Here is an 18,630-nt window from a genome sequence, read left to right as displayed (position 1 = left end):
ATAAGAAAAGTATTTATACACTTTTCACTCAGGGCATGTATGATACACACACACACACACACACACACACACACACACACACACCCCACACAGTAGTTTAAAGATTACAAATCAAAGTGCATATCATTTTCTGACAGAAAGTGATCAAGGTGATAGTTTTTTCTGTCTTGTATAAAGAGAAAAGAACATTATCTCCTTATGTGAAAAGTGAGCATTCGGTAACATATTAATGAGTTATATATTCATTTTACAAAACTGTAGACTAACACTATTTCACTCCAGAAACAATCCATAATGCTATAGCCAATTACCATACAATCAAGAAAGTAAAATATTCAAGAATTTGGCAGATCCCCAATGTCCTGTATCTTCTATATTGATAGCACTACAGAATAATAAATGGTGTTAGTTACAATGTTAATTAGTTAACCAGCCAGAATATATTCAAGTAATCCAGAAATTCTCATTTACCAATCATCACAGTTATTTTTGATATTCTGTAAGACCAGGAGTATAGAATCATGGGAAAAAAAAAATTAAAGTGGCAATTTAAGAGTCTTGAGATTTTTGAGGCATGAAATTAAATATGCTAAAGACATTAAAAGCTTCAATAAGAAAAATAAAGTTCCAATTCATAACTTCATTAGCTTAGCTGATACCTAGATTTAGAAATACCTACATCCTTCAAAGTAATAATGTTGGGATGTTGTCCATAGCGCATCAGTATTTCAATCTCTTCTGAAGGGTCTCGCTTACTTTTGTCAATGATCTAAGAAATAAGAACAAAAAATATCTGAGGCAAACAAATTATTTTGTCTAAAATTGAATATTTTCAATTTGGTTATATTTTTGAAGAAATGCTTAAAACCTCAAGAACAATGCTTACCTCATATTATTTTAACATTTAAAAACATAAGTTAAAAACTTAACAAAAGAAAAGAACATTTTAACATTATATCCCTTTTCACTGAAACTGTACCAATGATGACGTGATTGTAATTGTCACAATTGCTCAATCTTAACATAATACATGTATAACAAAATTATTCAAATGCAAAAATTCATGAAATATACTGTTCCTACATAATAAAGGCTTGAAAAGAAATTCAAAAATGAAAATATTAAGTCTCAGAGTTCTTTCTCATCATCTTATATTTCCTATCTTCATTTACTCAACTGAAAATGTTTGTCAGTTGACTCATAATTTAAATTACATGCATAAAACAAACAAGAAAGCTAGGCTCAGAGACAATACCTTCACTGCAAATTCCATGTTGGTAGTTGCATGTACACATCGCTTGCAAACAGAATAGGAGCCAACACCAATATCCTCTTTCAATTCATATACTTCACCAAATTGTGCAGCATTTCCATTTATCTGTTTATTTTTAAAAAGTAAAATACTAAGGAGAATGAAATATTTTCACATTTTCTGTCTTTTGTCCTAAATATACATTCATCTTAAATCTTTAACTAGAATAATTCATTCTACAAAAGTTTTATCAACATTTATAAATGGCGTGAACCAATCCTTTCTTGATACCCACAGGCAATATAATAAATCAACTAGCTTATACATCACCTTTCTATTTTATTCAAAAGAGGCTACATAAATATAATTTAAAAGTTACCACTGTCTGCTCTTTTCCAAAACATACAGGGACATATTTAATTCATGATTTATACCAAGAGATAAACAAAGTAGTTAAAAATCACTGAAAAAACCTATTAAAAATACATCAGCAATAACAGAGAAATAATTATCCCAAAACTGAATAATGTGATTAAGTGGAATTTACCTGAACAATTGGTAATACATTTGCACTTGTGATAGGAGTGATTTTATATTCTTCTGCAATAGAAGTTGCAACAAAGCTGAATCCTTTGAAGAGCTGATGAGCGTTTGCACTGGCTGGCAAACCAGGAGAATCTAATGTCCAAATAATTACATTTAATTATAACTGCACACAGAATTCTATGATATAAAGTGTCAGAATTTCTTTAACTATAAAGGAAACCATTCAATGCTGGTATCTAACATATTACATATTTGATTTATTATATATTATCTGTCTTCTCCCATCTGTATACATGCTCCATTTTAGTCAGTAATTTTTGTCTGTTCTTTTCATTGCTGCATACTCATTGCTTAGTACATGGTAGGTATTCAATATTTCTTGAATGTATATATGAAACTGTAAAAGACCGAGTAAAATATCTGATGTCTTACCTCCTACCCCATCCTGTAAATCATTAGCATACCAAAGGACTTATAATGCAAAGAAAGAAAGAAACTTGCCACCCTTTGACCAAGTTCCTGCCTTCCTAATAAATATTTCCCATTTAAAACATCTACTTGACAGCTGCCCAAGCAACGTTTTGTATAGGATCCATATTTCCCATGGACAAACCAACTCTCTGCAAATTTATCATTCTTTTAGTTTTTACTTCAGAAGACAGTTTAATTTTAAACTATCTACTTAAATAAAATCTCTGATTTTACAGATAAACATGCATTACCTTTAGGTGTTTTTGCAGTAAATTCAGGATCAAAACAAAAAGTATCATCTGGTTTTCCAGACGCAGGTTTGAAAGGAGGTTGAACTTCTCTTTTATATAATTTCTAGAAGGGGTAACCAGATAACACAAAACATATTAAGACTTTAAAAATTATTATACTTTGTAAAATAAAGCAGAACATAATATTCACAGTACATAATAGAAGACTAACGATTTCATAAAATAAATTTCAACAGGTTTCAGATACCTGTTAACCAAATTCTAAAATTTTGAGAGCTAATGTTCAAAATGTAATGAGGCCAAGAAACATAGCAATGATGCCACAAGCTGAATTCACAAGGAATGCTCAATTTTGGATATCAGAAGTTTTTGAATGCTCATTGATAATATAGCCATGCAAATACAGCACAATAAAATGCTCAAGGCTTTCAAAATCAATAGATTATTTTTAAGAAGTACATATTTCATCTAAAATATTGTTTTCACATAAAAACATACATTAAATGTACTGTTTAGGCTTGTATCAGATAATTGAAAAGTTTATTCTTGTTTAACAATCTACCTTGCTAAAATCTACGCTTTTGAAAGGCATAGAAGGTTTCTAATAATACATAAAAAGCCACTTTTTTTGAAATCTATTTTTTAAAAAGCTTACAGTCTCACAGTGGGGAAAAATAAATAGGGAATTACTTTTGAGTAATTTTCATTTATTTCTGGTTCAATATGGCTTACTAGAAACGGCTAGTGGGTGCCTCTCTCATGATGAGTAATCAAAATAGCAAGTAAATATTGACACTTCAAGTATGTTTTCTAAGAGGCCACACTGGAATTCATCAGAGAAGCGATGGAATTGGGAATCACAGAAAGAAGAGAACAAAGCCATGCCATCAGGTGAACTGAGACTGGTGTGGAGCCAGGAGATCTTTGATGCAGGGAAGGGAAGATTGAGTGAGAGACCTCCAGGATTCCACAATTCAAGATTCTGTCACAGACTTTCAATGCTAACTATAGTTAAGCCCCCTTGAATTCCCTAGGCCTCCAGTTTAATACATGGAGCTGCCTGGAATCTGTGCAAAGGTACTGCTCAAGCCCATGTGGAATCCCATGAACTTTTGATCCCTGAGCAGCTTGGCACCGTCTGCTGCCACCCCACTAGGCAGGGAGCAGGTAGGTCGGCACTTGTGCACACCTCAAAGACAGATACTGCAGCTGCAGTACAGAAGAGTGAGCAGAATGCACGCTGCAAAGACTGCTGACCTCAGCTGTTCCCTTCTAAATGAGGCCTCCCTTCTTCAGTGTTGGGTCTACAGCACAGCTGCCCTGCCCCTACGTGTATATACTGGCCACAGCCTGGCGTTCTTCTTAGAGCCCAGCTCCCAGAGGCGGGTGACCCACTCTTAAGCTCCCTCAATAGTTGTGCCCGACACCACCATCACACTTGGCACTCCTGGGCCAAGGAGACAGTGGGGAAACTGGGCACCTCTGTGTGCCCCCCAAAGTGAAATCCACTGCCGCTCCATCAGGAGGGAAGTGCAGGTGGGCCAAGCACCCCATAGCTGCCAACCTTCATTGCTTCAGCTGAAGGGGTCTGCCTTCCCCAGTGAAAGGCCAGCAGCCCTGCTCCCAACTGACTATTTCACTTGTTACCTGGAGGCCTTCTGAGAGCCTAGCCCCCATAGGCCTGTGACAGGCCTTGGGACTTCAACCACATAAGCATTCTACAGGCTGTTCTGAGAGCCCAGACCCCAAAGCATGTGATCAGCCATGGGAATCCCACCACCAGAGCATTCTGCCATAATCTGAGAATCCTGTGGGCCCTTTTAAGAGACCAGCTCCCACAGGCCTGTGATCAGCCATAGGGACCCAATCACCTGAGTGTTTTGCTATATTCTGAGCATTCTGTGGGCGCTTCTGAGAGCCCAGTCACCACAGGTCTGCAATACGCATTGATGCGCCAACTGCCTGAGCATTCTGCAACTGCCTAAGCGTTTTGTAGGCCCTTCTGAGATCCCAGCCCCCACAGGCACATGATGTACTCTAGGACTCCCACTTCCAGAGTACTCTCCCTGCCTCTGCTTGAGAGTTCTGCCTGTGACTCCGAGAACCAGCCCATCACTCCCTATCATAGCCAGCAGCAGGATTCTAGAGACTTAACAAGTCCACTGTCCTGGTCCTGGTCCACTTCTTACAGGACTCATACATGCTGTCCGTTGGGCAATCCGGGGGATAACGAATTGGAAGTTTGCCTAGTCCTATCCACCACTGCTAGTACATGACCATGCCCCAACCTGAGGTCTAAGCTCAGATGGACCCAACCAGATGATACTCCCACAGCTAATACCCCACTGTGTGTGCTAGAAAGTGGAGCCCCTCTGTGATATCTACAGAAAGCAGCAGCATTACCCACTGGCAAACAGGTGAGTCACAAAGCTGTGTGTATTGGACTGATTCAAGAGGTTCCACCCAGAAACCACTCCCATAGACTACTGCAAGACAAGTGTCTTCTGTGGCTATCAGCTATACTGTGGTCTAGAGATACACGGCAGTTGTGCATCTGAACTGAGAGCCATGAACTCTGACAGGTAAATAGAACATATTGCTACCCGTCTAGGATGTGAAGCTAGTCCCCCTACTCTCTGCTGAGACCTTGGCACTGTTTACCAGGTACTCTTCCAACCATGCCTGTCAGGGCTGGTTCCCCAGTTCATCATTGGGGTATTTGTGTGCAAGCCAGGCAGTCAAGCTCTGCCTAGCTCTCTTTCCCCTCACCCCTCATGGGACAAGAAGATCAAGGAACCTGGCATTCCACTGTCCAGCCCATCATCTGAAACAACAGAGATCACCACACAATAAACAAATATCAACTGCATACTGATCTGCTTTTGCCACAGCTGGCTTGTACTGGTAAATGCCACCTACTGCCCTATAGATTGAACTGTAAAACCCAATGTAAAAACCTGATAAGAAGTGCACGGGCCTACAGAAACAAAGCCAAGAGACTTTTGGCTACTTCCCAACCTACTCTACAGTCACATCCCCCAAGAGGGATGGCAGCAGGGGGTGAACCACATCTAAATGAAACAAATTCAAAAGCAATATGTGACAGCTTCTACAGATAAGAAGGAACTAACATAAGAACTTCAGGACTATGAAGAAAAAGAATGTAATGACATCCCCAAAGGATCACAGTAGCTACCTAGCAATGAATCTTAATCAAATGAAAACTCTGAAATGACAGATAAAACATTCAAAATATGGATTGTAAGGAAGTTCAATGAAATCCAAAAGAAAGTCAAAAACATACAAACAAACAAAAAAATCAGAAAACAATTCAGGAGATAAAAGATAAATATATATATATATTTTAAAATTCTGGAAGTGAAAAAAAAGATGAAAGGAATTTCAAAACAGAGTTGAAAACTTTAATAACATACTAGACCACGCATAAGAAATAATTTTGAGCATGAGGCCTGGTCTTTTGAATTAAATCAGATAAAATTAAATAACAAATAATTTTTTAAAAAATGAACAAAGTCTTTGAGAAATATGGGATAATGTAAAGTGACCAAACTTACAACTTATAGACAGAAAGAAAAAAAGAAAAGAAGCTTGGAAAGCATAATTGAGGAACTAATTCAGGAAAATATCCCCAATCTTGTTAGAGATGCAGATACCTAGATATAAGCAATTCAGAGAACACCTAGGAGACACTATAGAATACAAACGTGACCTAGGGATATAGTCGCCAGACTATCCAAGTTCAATGTGAAAGAATAAATCATAAAAGAAGCTAGAGAAAAGCATCAAATCACGAATAAAGGAAACCTCATCAGACTGACAGTGAACCTCTCAGCAGAAATTTTAACAAGCCAGGAGAATGGGGACCTAATTTTAGCTTCCTTTAAAAAATGGCATCCAAGAATTTTATATCCAGCCAAAATCAGCTTCATAAAATGAAGACATAAAGTCATGAACAGAAAACACTAGAGGAACTTATCACCATTAAATAGACCCCATAAGAAATGCTCAAAGAAGTTCTAAAAATGAAAACAAAAGTATGTCACTCACCATCATAAAGGCACACATAAGTAGAAAGCTCAAAGATCCTATAAAACAATCATACAATTGAGAATCCAAGGCAACTAGCTAGCAACATTATGACAGGATTAAAACTTCATATATCAATATAACCTTCAACATAAATGGCATAAATGTCCCATCCACAATATGTAGACCAGCAAGTTGGGTAACAGACAAAAACCAACCATTTGCTGCCAAAAAGAGACCCATAGAATAGTAAGCACATCTACAGACTTAAAGTAAATAGGAGGAAAAACATATAGCATGCAAATAAAAAACACAGCAGAGCTGAAGTAGTCATTCTCATATCAGATAAAACAGACTTTAAACCAGCAACAGTAACAAAAGGCAAAGAAAGGCATTATATAATGAAATGATAAGGGCTCAATTAAACCAAAAGATTTAATTATCCTAAATATATATGCATCCAACACCAGAGTGCTCAGATTCAAAAACAAATACTACTAGACCTAAGAAAAGAGATTGATGGCAATACAATAATAGTGTGGGACTTCAATACCAAATGACAATACTAGACAGGTCATCAAGGCAAATGTCAACAAAGAAACTCTGGACTTAAACTGGACACTAGACCAAATGGACTTTTACAGAATATTATAATCAACAACTACAGCATATACATTTTTCTCTTCTGCACATGTAACACTCTCCAAAATTGAACATATGCTTAACCATAAAGCAAATTTCAATAAATTCAAGAAAATCAAAATCACATCAAGTATCCCATTGGACCACAGTAGAATAAAATTAGAAATGAATACCAAGGGGAACTCTCAAAGCTACACAAGTACATGGAAATGAAACAAGTTGCTCATGAATGACTTTTGGGTGAACAACAAAATCAAGGCAGGAATAAAAAAAACTGCAATGAATGAAAACAGAGACACAACATAGCAAAACGTCGGAGATACAGTCAATGCAGTGCCAAGAGGAAAGTTTCTGGTGTTAAATGTCTAAATCAAAAACACAGAAAGATCTCAAATCAATGACCTATTGTTACACTACATGAAACTAGAATAACAAGAAAAACCAGACCCGAAGCTAGCAGAAAACAAAAAATAACTCTCATTTAGCTGAACTAAATGAGATTGCGATCAAAAAAAGACATAAAGGATCAACAAAATGAGAAGCTGGTTCTTTGAAATAATAAAGTTGATAGACCACTAGATGGTTTAACTAAGAATAAAAAACAGAAGACTGTAACAAGTACAATCAGAAATTGAAAAGGGCACACATTGCAATGGATACCACAGAAATATATATAAGATGATCAGTGATAACTATGAACATGTATACACATACAAACTAGAAAAGCTAGATGATGGATAAATTCCTGGAAACATACAGTCTCCCAAGACTGAACCAGGATGAAACAGAAAACACAAACAGACCAAAGGAATAGTGAAACTGAGCCAGCAATAAAAAATGTTCCATCAAAAAAAGCTAGGATCACATAAGTCTATAAACAAGTTTTTCCAGACATGCAAAGAAGAGCTGGTGCCAATCTTACTAAAACTGTTCCCAAAAATTGAGGAGTTGGGAATCCTTCCTAATTAATTATACAAAACCAGTATCATCCTGAGAGCAAAATCAGGTAAGGACACAACCAAAAAAGAAAACTGCCAGCCAATATTCCAGATGAACATAGATGCAAAAATCCTCAACGAAATACTAGCAAACCAAATCCAACAGCACATGCAAAAAAATAGTTAATCATGATCAAGTGGATCTTATTCTAGGGATAAAAAGATGGATCGACATTTACTAATCAATAAATGCAAATCACCACATCAAATTATAAACACAAATCATGTGATCATCTCAATAGATGCAGAAAAAGCATTAGAGACAATTCAACATCACTTGATGATAAAAACCCTCCATATAACAGGCATAGAAAGAACATACTCCAACATCATACCAAATGTTGAAAGCATTCCCTTCAGGAACTGAAACAGGTCAAGGATGTCCACTTTTACCACTCCTAGTCAACATAGTACTGGAAAGTCCTAGCCAGAGCAATCAAGCAAGAGAAAGAAACGAAAGACATCCAAATTGGAAAAGAGGAAGTCAAAGGACCTCTGTTCATTTATGATATAATATGATACTGAGAAAAACCAAAAGACTCCTCCAACAGACTCCTAGACTTGATAAACAAATTCAGTAATGTTTCAAAAAATAAAATCAACATACAAAAATCAGTAGCTTTTCTATACAACAATGATGTTCTAACTGAAAACCAAATGAAGTTTCTCATTAACAATTTCATTAACAACAGCCGCAAAAAGTAAAATACCTACAAATACAATTAACCAAGAATGTGAAAGAGTTCTACAAGGAGAACTATAAAACACAGATGAAAGAAACTAGATCAAATGGACGAATGGAGAAATATCTCATGCTCATGAATTGGAAGAATCAATATCATTAAAATGACCATACCAGTCCGGGCACAGTGGTTCACGCCTATAATCCCAGTACTTTGGGAGGCTGAGGCAGGAGACTCACTTGAACCCAGAAATTCCAGACCATCCTAGTTAACACAGCGAGACCTCATCTTTACCAAAAAAATTTACATTAGCCAGGCATGGTGGCATACACCTGTATCCCCAGCTACTCAGGAGGCTGAAGTGGGAGGATTGCTTAAGCCTAGGAGGTCAAAGCTGCAGTGAGCAGTGATTGTGCCACTGCATTCCAGCTTGGGCAATAGAGAGAGATGCTGTCAAAAAAAAAAAAAAAAAAAAAAAAAAAAAAAAAAAAAAAAAAACATACTGACCAAAGCAATATCCACATTCAGTACAATTCCTATCAAACTATGACCATCAGTCATCCTTCAGAGAATTAGAAATAACAATCCTAATGTTTACATGGAATCAAAAAAATAGCCTGAATAGCCAAAGCAACCTTAAGTAAAATTAACAAATCCAGAGGCATCACATTTCCTAATTTCAAATTATACTACAAGGCTATAGGAACTTAAACAGCACAGTACTTGTACAAAAATAGACACATAGATCAATGGAACAAAACAGAGATCCCAGAAATAAAGCTGCATACCTATAGCCATCTGATTTTCTACAAAATCAACAACAATAAACAATGAGGAGAGAACACTCTATTCAATAAATGGTGTTGGGAAAATTGCCTAGCCACATGAAGAAGAATAAAACTGGACCCCTATCTCTCACTATTCACAATAATTAACTCAAGATGGTTTGAAGACTTAAACATAAGATGTGAAACTACAAAGGTACTAGAAGAAAACCTAGGCAAAACTCTTCTGGACATTATCTATACAAAGAATTTATGACTAAGATCCCAAAAGCAAATGCAACAAAAACAAAAGTAGACAAATTGGACTTAATTAATTTCCTGCACAGCCAAAGAAATAATCAGTAGAGTAAAAAGATGACCTACAGAATGGGATAAAATATTTGCAAACTATGTCTCTGACAAAAGACTAATATCCAGAATCTACAAGGAACTCAAACAACTCAACAGGTAAACAAACAAACAGACCTATTAAAAGGTGGGCAAAGGATATGAACACACATTTTACAAAAGAAGACATAAAGCAGCCAACAAACATGGAAAAATGTTCAATATTACTAATCATCAGAAAAATGCAAATTAAAACAACAATGAAATATGATTTTATATCAGCCAGGAGGGCTATTATTAAAAAGTTAGAAAATAAAAGATGTTGGCATGGATGTGGGAAAAAAATGGGTACACTTATACACTGTTGATGGGAATGTAAATTAGTACAACCTCTATGAAAAATCATATGAAAATTTCTCAAAGGTATAATAATCAAAAAAATTTGACCCAGCAATCCCACTAACAGGAATGTACCCAAAGGAAAATCAATCATTATATAAAAAGGACACCTGCACTTGTATGTCTATCACAGCACTGTTCACAATAGCAAAGTCATGGAATCAATCTAAGTGTCCATCAATGGTTAATTCGATAAAGAGAATATGGTATATAGACACCATGGAATACTACACATCTGTAAGAAAGAACAAAATCATTATCTTTGCAGCAACACGGATGGAGGTGGAGATCATTATCCTATGTGAAATAACTCAGAAAATCAAATATCCCATGTTCTCACTTATAAGTGGGAGCTACACAATGGAAACACATGGACATACAGATGGAAATAACAGACACCAAGGACTCCAAAAGGGAGAAGTTAAAAGGGGGTTTAGGGTTGAAAAATTACCTAATGGTCCCTGTTTTGTTGATGGATACATTAGAAATCCAAACCTACCATTATGCAATATCCATGTAAAAAACCCACAAATGCACCCCCAGATCTAAATTATTTTTAAGAAAAAGAAAAATAAATACATATGTAAACATTCCACTGATTTGTTATTTAAATTAAAAGCAATAAACCTTTACTCTCCTGTGTTGGTCATATGAAGTTATTCAATAACAAGCTTTCTACTTAACTTACATCCCAGTCAATATTTGCAAAAAACAGATGTCTTTTGATTTCTTCAACTCCTTCTGATCCTATAAAAAAAAGAAATGATATTTTAATTTTATGATTTTTAAAAAATCTTGCTCCCTGGCTTCCAGACTGCTATCTGTAAACAGGAACACACATATTTCATACATTCCTTGAAAAGAAAATTATATGATTTCTTATCTGGCATTTTATTAGCTGGTCCTTTCATTTCATTGTGATAAAAAATAACTAATGTTCATATTGAACTACAAAGAGTATCATGAAATATTAAACTGTCTCTCAAAACAAAATAGTATTAAACATAATACTTAAACTTAAATACATATTTTTTCACTCACAATTTATTTTATGACCTTATATTTATATGCCAAATTAAAAGGTACAAAGGAGGCCAGGCGCGGTGGCTCAAGCCTGTAATCCCAGCACTTTGGGAGGCCGAGATAGGTGGATCACGAGGTCAGGAGATCGAGACCATCCTGGCTAACACGGTGAAACCCCGTCTCTACTAAAAAATACAAAAAAAACTAGCCGGGCGAGGTGGCGGGTGCCTGTAGGCCCAGCTACTCGGGAGGCTGAGGCAGGAGAATGGCGTGAACCCGGGAGGTGGAGCTTGCAGTGAGCTGAGATCTGGTCACTGCACTCCAGCCTGGGCGACAGAGCAAGACTCCGTCTCAAAAAAAAAAAAAAAAAAAAAAAGGTACAAAGGAATAAACGGACACTGAAATTTTCACACGAGGGCATAAATAATAGGATCGCATCTGGATACAGGAAAAGGCTACTAGAAAGGGGTCAAAAACAGTAGTTACAGAAACATAATGTTTACTTCGAAGAATATTGGGAGGGGCAAAATATCTATCTTCAAATATATAAAAGATTACCTGTATAAGGGAGAATCTGTGTATTATTTCAAAAGAAGTAACCCATAATATATACCTAATAATAGGTTGAACAGAAGCTTTCATTAACTAGACTACTTCAGTTTTAAATCATGGACATAACAGAGTTTACTTCATCTGAAATGCATACACAAAATGAAGAATTCTATGTATAGAAGTAATGCGCTCAAATCAAACAAGAAAACATAAAGATTTAATTATCCTCCCAAAACATGCAGTTACTTCTACAAAAGCTAAGAAAATAAGCAATACCCAATCTATTTGCTGGATTCCTTTTGAATAACATCCTTAGAAGACTTTGTGCTTCAGCACTAAGAAATTGAGGCATTCCAAGTTTTGCTCTGAAACAGAGGATTTTAGAAAGTTTCACTTCAATTTAGCCACACATTTGATTTGAAAAATCTCAAAAAGAATTTTTAAAAGTGCTTTTACAAGGGTAAATAAAGTCCTGTATATGGTAGAAGGGAACAAGACAGTGAGAAAAATGTTCTCTTGTGTTATTTTAAAACTGCAATAATTTTCTCAAAACTGAAAGCAAGAGATTTTTTTTCCCAAAAGAAAAACATACTGTTTACACTTACTTTAATATCATATTCATGGTCTCATTTCTGTCTTTACCTTGAAATGGCAGAGTACCAGTAAGCATTTCAAACTAAAACAAACAAACAAAACATCACCACACAATTAGAACACCTTAGAATATATAGTAAGATTCTTTAGAAAAAAATTGAGACTTCTACTATATAATCATCAAACTGTAAGGTCTACATGATAGTAGATCAAAATGGGACCAGAAAATTTGGTTACTTAAAGAAATATACTTCTGGTATCCCACTCTCTCTCTCTCTATATATATAGCTCAACTGATGGTGACCTGTAGCAGATGAAACCAACCAATTCTTCCTAAGTTCTAATTTGGCTATGTTCTCAAAGCCAAAGCAATTTGAAAATACACACAATGCATTTTCTGTTAAAACAAAGATATTCTTTTGAAGCAAATGTTTAATAATAAAGGAAAAGGAAAAATAAGCAGAAAAGCATTTCGAATTCATACACGCCCAACAAAGATTTAACCATTCTCATTCCCTCCACGGCCCCCAAAACAGGACCCAAAAAAGAGGTAGAAGCAGCAGAACACACCAGCACCACTCCCCCACCCCCCGACACGCATGCCAATAGCTTTAAAAAACAAACATACACCTTAGTTGTACACAGAAGGAAAACATTTTCTCATAGAGAACTGACTGCAATGTGACTAACTAGAACATTAAATAATGGTATAAACAGACTACCTCTAAAAATCATTATAGTACATTAAAGAGAAGTTTTTGTATCTCCAGTATTTAAATCTCAAACTTAGATTCAATAATGGCTTTGTCCTTTAGTCTTCTACTCATTTATCTGAACTCACAATCTAAGTGAGCTTATACGTTCAAGTCTTCCCTGTATCTTAATGTCTTACAAAATCTGCTGTTCAAGCCTTAATCTTTCTCAAACTCCAGCTTTCCTTCCCAAATCTTAAGTAATGGTACACCACCAAAGACTGGAGGAGTAGAGGTGACAACTTCAGGGAGAGAATGAAGGATCATATACAGGACTCACATCTTCCCTCAAAGAAACTATAGGTTGGGTAGTTAATATATACATATTAAGGTCTCCGAATGATTCTGATTCTCTCTCCACTACCCCTTCTAGTTTATCACCACCCAGTGGTGAGTCATTAACCAACAGTAACCTATGCTACATGTTAGAAATTATTTTTTCCCACTTCCAAAATCAGCTGTCCTCCTCAGCTATCTCTTCTATTAACTTACCATTCTTTCATCCCCCTAAAACTCACAAATTTTATAGGCATTTTTATCTTTGACAATTCATCTCTTTTTCACCTGTGTCATCTAATTTGCTACCAAGGTTAGTAACAGATTACTTTGAAATCTCTATAATCTTACAATTGTCTTTTAAGATCTCTTTTGTCTTCCTATTTCTAGTTTCTTCCAATACGATCCACTTACATAATGCTGTCAAGGCTAATCTTCCTAAAATACAATCTTCTCTAATTTCCATCCTGTTTAAGAATCTAAAAGTTTCCTCCTACCCAAAGAATCATATGTAAATGCTTATAGGTTTATAGCTTCACTTCTTCCACCTTTGCCCTCTTTCTCCACTTCTCTAGTCAAACTGGTTCTCCAAGTCTTTGCTAATATGATCACAATACTCTCCTTCTTGACACACAACTATTTAAATTTTATCCATCCTTCAGGGCTTAATTTAAGTTTCAAATCTTCCAGTTTGCCTACATCAGCTTACATTAAATCTTCCCTGAACTCCTAAGGTACTTCTTGAGAGTTTATTTAGCTACTCCAATTGAAAAAGACCAAATGTTGTACTTAGAATCAGTCTTTACCCCACAGGCCTCCCAATATGTCAGGCTTATAATAGGCACTTAACATGCTGATGTGTCATTTGGTATGCTACTCCATGATAAATGGACAAAATGGATCAGCCCTCAAAAGCAAATTATATCTAATTCAACAGCTATTTATCTATCATCCTACTGACTACTGCAAATTCTATGCTTAATCTCATATCAATGGTCATTAAGCATCTACTGTATTAAGCATCTACTGAAATGCTCACTATGCTTGGTACTATGGGAGATGAAAAGTAGTATAAGACATGATTCCTCTGTTCAACAGGTTTATAACCTTTCCAGGGAATGCACGGAACAATCTGACAATAGGACACTATATGGTAAGGTGCTAAGTTCTGTAACATTCAATTAAAATACCATGTAACTGATAAACTCATCATTCTGAAATATAGAATCTGACAGACCTTTTCATAAGTATCAAATACAAATAGTTTATAATAACAATGCTGCCATTTACCTTTTTACTAGCAACTTTAAAATAAATCAGAACACCAAAACCTTAATTTTTATTGTATAACAGCTAGCCAATCACAAGGTTTTTGGTGTTAATTATAAATTATCAGAACCCCTTTCTGACCTGCTAAGTCCCAAAATTTGAAATAAAATTATTTTTATATTTTGAAATAAAATAATTTATATATCAATCACAGGTTGGTATAATTAAAACAAATACTGCTACTTACCATAAGAACACCATATGACCACCAATCAGCACTCTGGGAATGGCCTCTCCTATTTACTACTTCAGGAGCCATATACTCTACTGTACCACAAAATGAGTAAGCCTTCTTTTCTTGATCTACTGACTCCTTGCTGAGTCCAAAATCTATAATAACAGTATTACCAAAAAATGTGTCTGAAAAACTTCAGAAAACAGAAAACATCAAAAGAAACAAAATAACGTATTAAACATTACAATTATTTATGGATGGCCTACAATTATTCTTAAGAAAGTTCCTGTGAGATCAATAAGAGAAAGTAGCTTGTATTTCATAACAATACTCTTTAAGGTCATTTAAAGATCCTTCCATTAAATCTCATCCTCAAAATACATGCTTTCAGGTCTGCACTAGAATACAATGCAAAAAATGTGAGGGAACAACAATTAAATCAAAGCTGCCATATTGATCTAAGTTTTAAAATAGACTAAGACAAAACAGAAATAGTAATTTATACTTTTTAAAATGTTAAAAAAACAAATTTTGCTTTGGCTTTGGTGAGTTTCCATTTTTGTTCAAAGCCTTCAAAGAGCTAAAGATATCAATATATAAAAATCAATCTTATTTCCTGGTATTACTAATGAACAACTGGAAGACAAAATTTTAAAAATACCATTTATAATACCACCAAAAATATCAAACATGAAATCTACAGGTATAAATATACAACTACAGCTATAAAATATATATGCAAGAATCATATGCTGAAAACTGGAAACACTGATGAAACAAATCAAAGTAGACCTAAATAAATGGGAAGATATACCATGTTCATGAATTGGAAGATTTAATGTTGTTAAGGTATGAATTCTCCCCAAACTGATATACCAATTCAAAGAAACTTTAATAAAATCCCAGCAAAATTTCTTTTGTAGAAATCAATAAGCTGATTCTACAAGTTGTATAAAAAAGTCAAGAAAATAAAATAGTCCAAACAATTTTGAAAAGTTAGAAGAAAGTTAAAGGACTTCTACTACACCTGACTTCAACACTTACTATAAAGCTACAGTAATCAAGACACTGGAGTACCAGAAAAAGGTTGGACATATATATCAATGGAACAGAAGAGTGTACAATAATAGACTAACATATACAGTTAATTTTGCTATAATGCTTCTTTTGAAAATGCAAATTTGTTCTAATGTAACTGATATCTTAGCAAACAATCTAAGTATAACATGAATTTCACACTGGCTTATGGGTGATTTTGTCTGCAGGAAACATCATATGAGCACAGAAAACTGAACCAGCTGAGCTTAGGAAAGTAGAAATACATAAAATACACATATGCACACACCTCAAACATCTACCAGCTACTTCACTGTATTTGTTATGAGCCACTCCTGTCCACCTCTAGTGTTAAAATTTTCCTTCCAGTTCCAGATAATCTAACTTCCACTACATCATTATAATTTACAAACTGTAACTTTTCTGACACCCACTTCCACAAACAAACTTCAGGTCTTTTTCAAGGTAAGGAACTGTATTTATTGCAGTCTTTATATATTTCTTAATCATTTAGAACATATAAAACAATGCTACGCTTTTTACTTTCTTCTCTTTTGAGTATCACTGATTAAACATTTTAAAGTTATGCCCCTTGCCCCATTTTCCCCGTAAGTTCTGTGGTTTATACACTATGGATTTATGCATACTGCAGTGATTTAGATCACATACATCACATTATAACTGGCTCTACAATGTCACTTAATTTATCATAAAGGTGCAAAAACAATTCTATGGAGAAAAAGCAGTCTTTTCAACAAATGGTACCAGAACAAGTAGGATAGAGATATAGAAAAGTTCATCCTCATACCATAAATAATTAACTCAAAATGGATCGTAAACCATGTAAAATCTAATATAAAATTTACAAAAAAAATAGAAAATCTTTGTGATCTTGGGTTATACATGAAAAGTATAATCCATAAAAGAAAAATAATGACAAACTAGACATCATCGAAATAAACAAAACTGTTCTTCAGAAAATGGTATTAAGAAAATGAAAAAGAAGCTACAGGAGGAGAGGATGGAGCAAGATGGCAAAATAGAAGCCTATACCATTTGTAGCTTCTGCAGGAACACCAAAGTTCAACAACTCTCTGCACACAGAAAAGCACCATCACAAGAATCAAAAATCAGGTGAGTGATCACAGTACTTAGTTTTAACTTCATATTGCTGAAAGAGGCATTGGAGAGGGTAGAAGAGACAGTCATGAATCACTGATGACACCCCCTCCCCATGCCCCAGCAGCAGTCATGCAATGAGGAGAGTCTTTGCAGATAGAGGAGGGAAAACTCAGCAACTGGGGGGCTTTACATTGAATTCAGTGCTGCCCTGTTACAGCAGAGAGCAAAGTCATGCTCGCCTCAGCCAGCACCCACATATGGAGGAAGGTTTTGTTATTTTTTATTTTTTAAGTTTTTTTTTTTTTTTTTTTTTTTTGAAACAAAGTCTTGCTCACTGCAACCTCTGCCTCTCGGGTTCAAGTGATTCTCCTGCCTCAGCCTCCTGAGTAGCTAGGATTACAGGCATCTGCCACCATGGGTGGCTAATTTATTTCATGCTTTTAGTAGAGGCAGGGTTTCACTATGTTGGTCAGGCTGGTCTCGAACTCCTGACCTCAGATGATCATTCACCTCAGCCTCCCAAAGTGCTGGGTTTATAGGCATGAGCCACTGCACCTGGCCGGAGGAAGTTTTTGGACAAGAACTAGACAGAAGGGAATTGCCCATCCCAGTGGTCTAAATTTGAACTCCTCAGCAAGCCTCAGCATCTTGGGCCAAAGTGCTCTGGGGTCCTAGGTAAACTTAAAAGGCAGTCTAAGATGCAAACTCTGCAATTCCTAGGCAACTACTAGTGTTGAACTGGAATTAGAGCCAGTGGACTAGGGTGGCATGTGACCTAGGTAGATACCAGTCAGGGTGGCTAAGGGAGTACTTGTGCCACCATTCCCCCAAACCCAGACAGCACAGCAACAAAAGTGACTCCTTCCTTCCGCTTAAGGAGGAAGGGGCAAAAAGTAAAGAGGACTTTGTCTTGCATCTTGGCTATCAGCTCAGCCATAGTAGGACAGGACACTGTGCAGAGTTGTGAGGTTCCCATTCCAGGCCCTAGCTCATGGATGATATTTCTAGACACACCTTGGGCCAAAAGGAAACCCACTGTCTTGAAAAGAAGAACCCAGTCCTGGCAGGATTAATTGCCTGCTGATTAAAGAGCTCTTGCACCACGAACAACCACCAGCAGCAATATACACAGGTAGTACACCATGGACCTTGGGCTCTGAGACATGCTGGCTTCAGGTGTGACCCAAAAATTGAGAACTGTGGTAGCTACAGAAAAAAAAATCCTTCTGTTTGAGAAAAGCAGACAGAAAGGTAATGCACCTTAGGCACCAGCTTGGCCACAGTGGGGTAGGCCAATAAGCAGGCTCTTGAGATCTCTGAGTCTAAGCCTAGGCTCTTGGATATCATTTC

The 18,630-nt window shown here is 36.0% G+C and overlaps 1 protein-coding gene across 7 annotated transcripts in view; it reads right to left on the bottom strand.

Annotated features, from left to right (window-relative positions):
* RPS6KA6 (ribosomal protein S6 kinase A6) overlaps positions 1-18,630 on the bottom strand; it is a 134,316-nt gene that overhangs the window by 44,980 nt on the left and 70,706 nt on the right. For all 7 annotated transcript variants that reach the window (XM_073013547.1, XM_073013549.1, XM_007992172.3 and 4 more), the window contains 8 exons: positions 15,115-15,257; positions 12,582-12,652; positions 12,253-12,341; positions 11,090-11,148; positions 2,521-2,623; positions 1,800-1,930; positions 1,256-1,378; positions 680-769 (listed from right to left, as the gene is read on the bottom strand). In XM_073013547.1, coding sequence (XP_072869648.1) covers positions 680-769; positions 1,256-1,378; positions 1,800-1,930; positions 2,521-2,623; positions 11,090-11,148; positions 12,253-12,341; positions 12,582-12,652; positions 15,115-15,257 — 809 coding nt within the window. The remainder of the gene's footprint in view (positions 1-679; positions 770-1,255; positions 1,379-1,799; positions 1,931-2,520; positions 2,624-11,089; positions 11,149-12,252; positions 12,342-12,581; positions 12,653-15,114; positions 15,258-18,630) is intronic.

Source organism: Chlorocebus sabaeus, chromosome X, assembly GCF_047675955.1.
Source record: "Chlorocebus sabaeus isolate Y175 chromosome X, mChlSab1.0.hap1, whole genome shotgun sequence".
Lineage (NCBI taxonomy): Eukaryota > Metazoa > Chordata > Mammalia > Primates > Cercopithecidae > Chlorocebus > Chlorocebus sabaeus.
The sequence above is the reverse complement of the archived record's forward strand: the minus strand, read 5'-3'. Positions and strand labels throughout refer to the sequence as shown.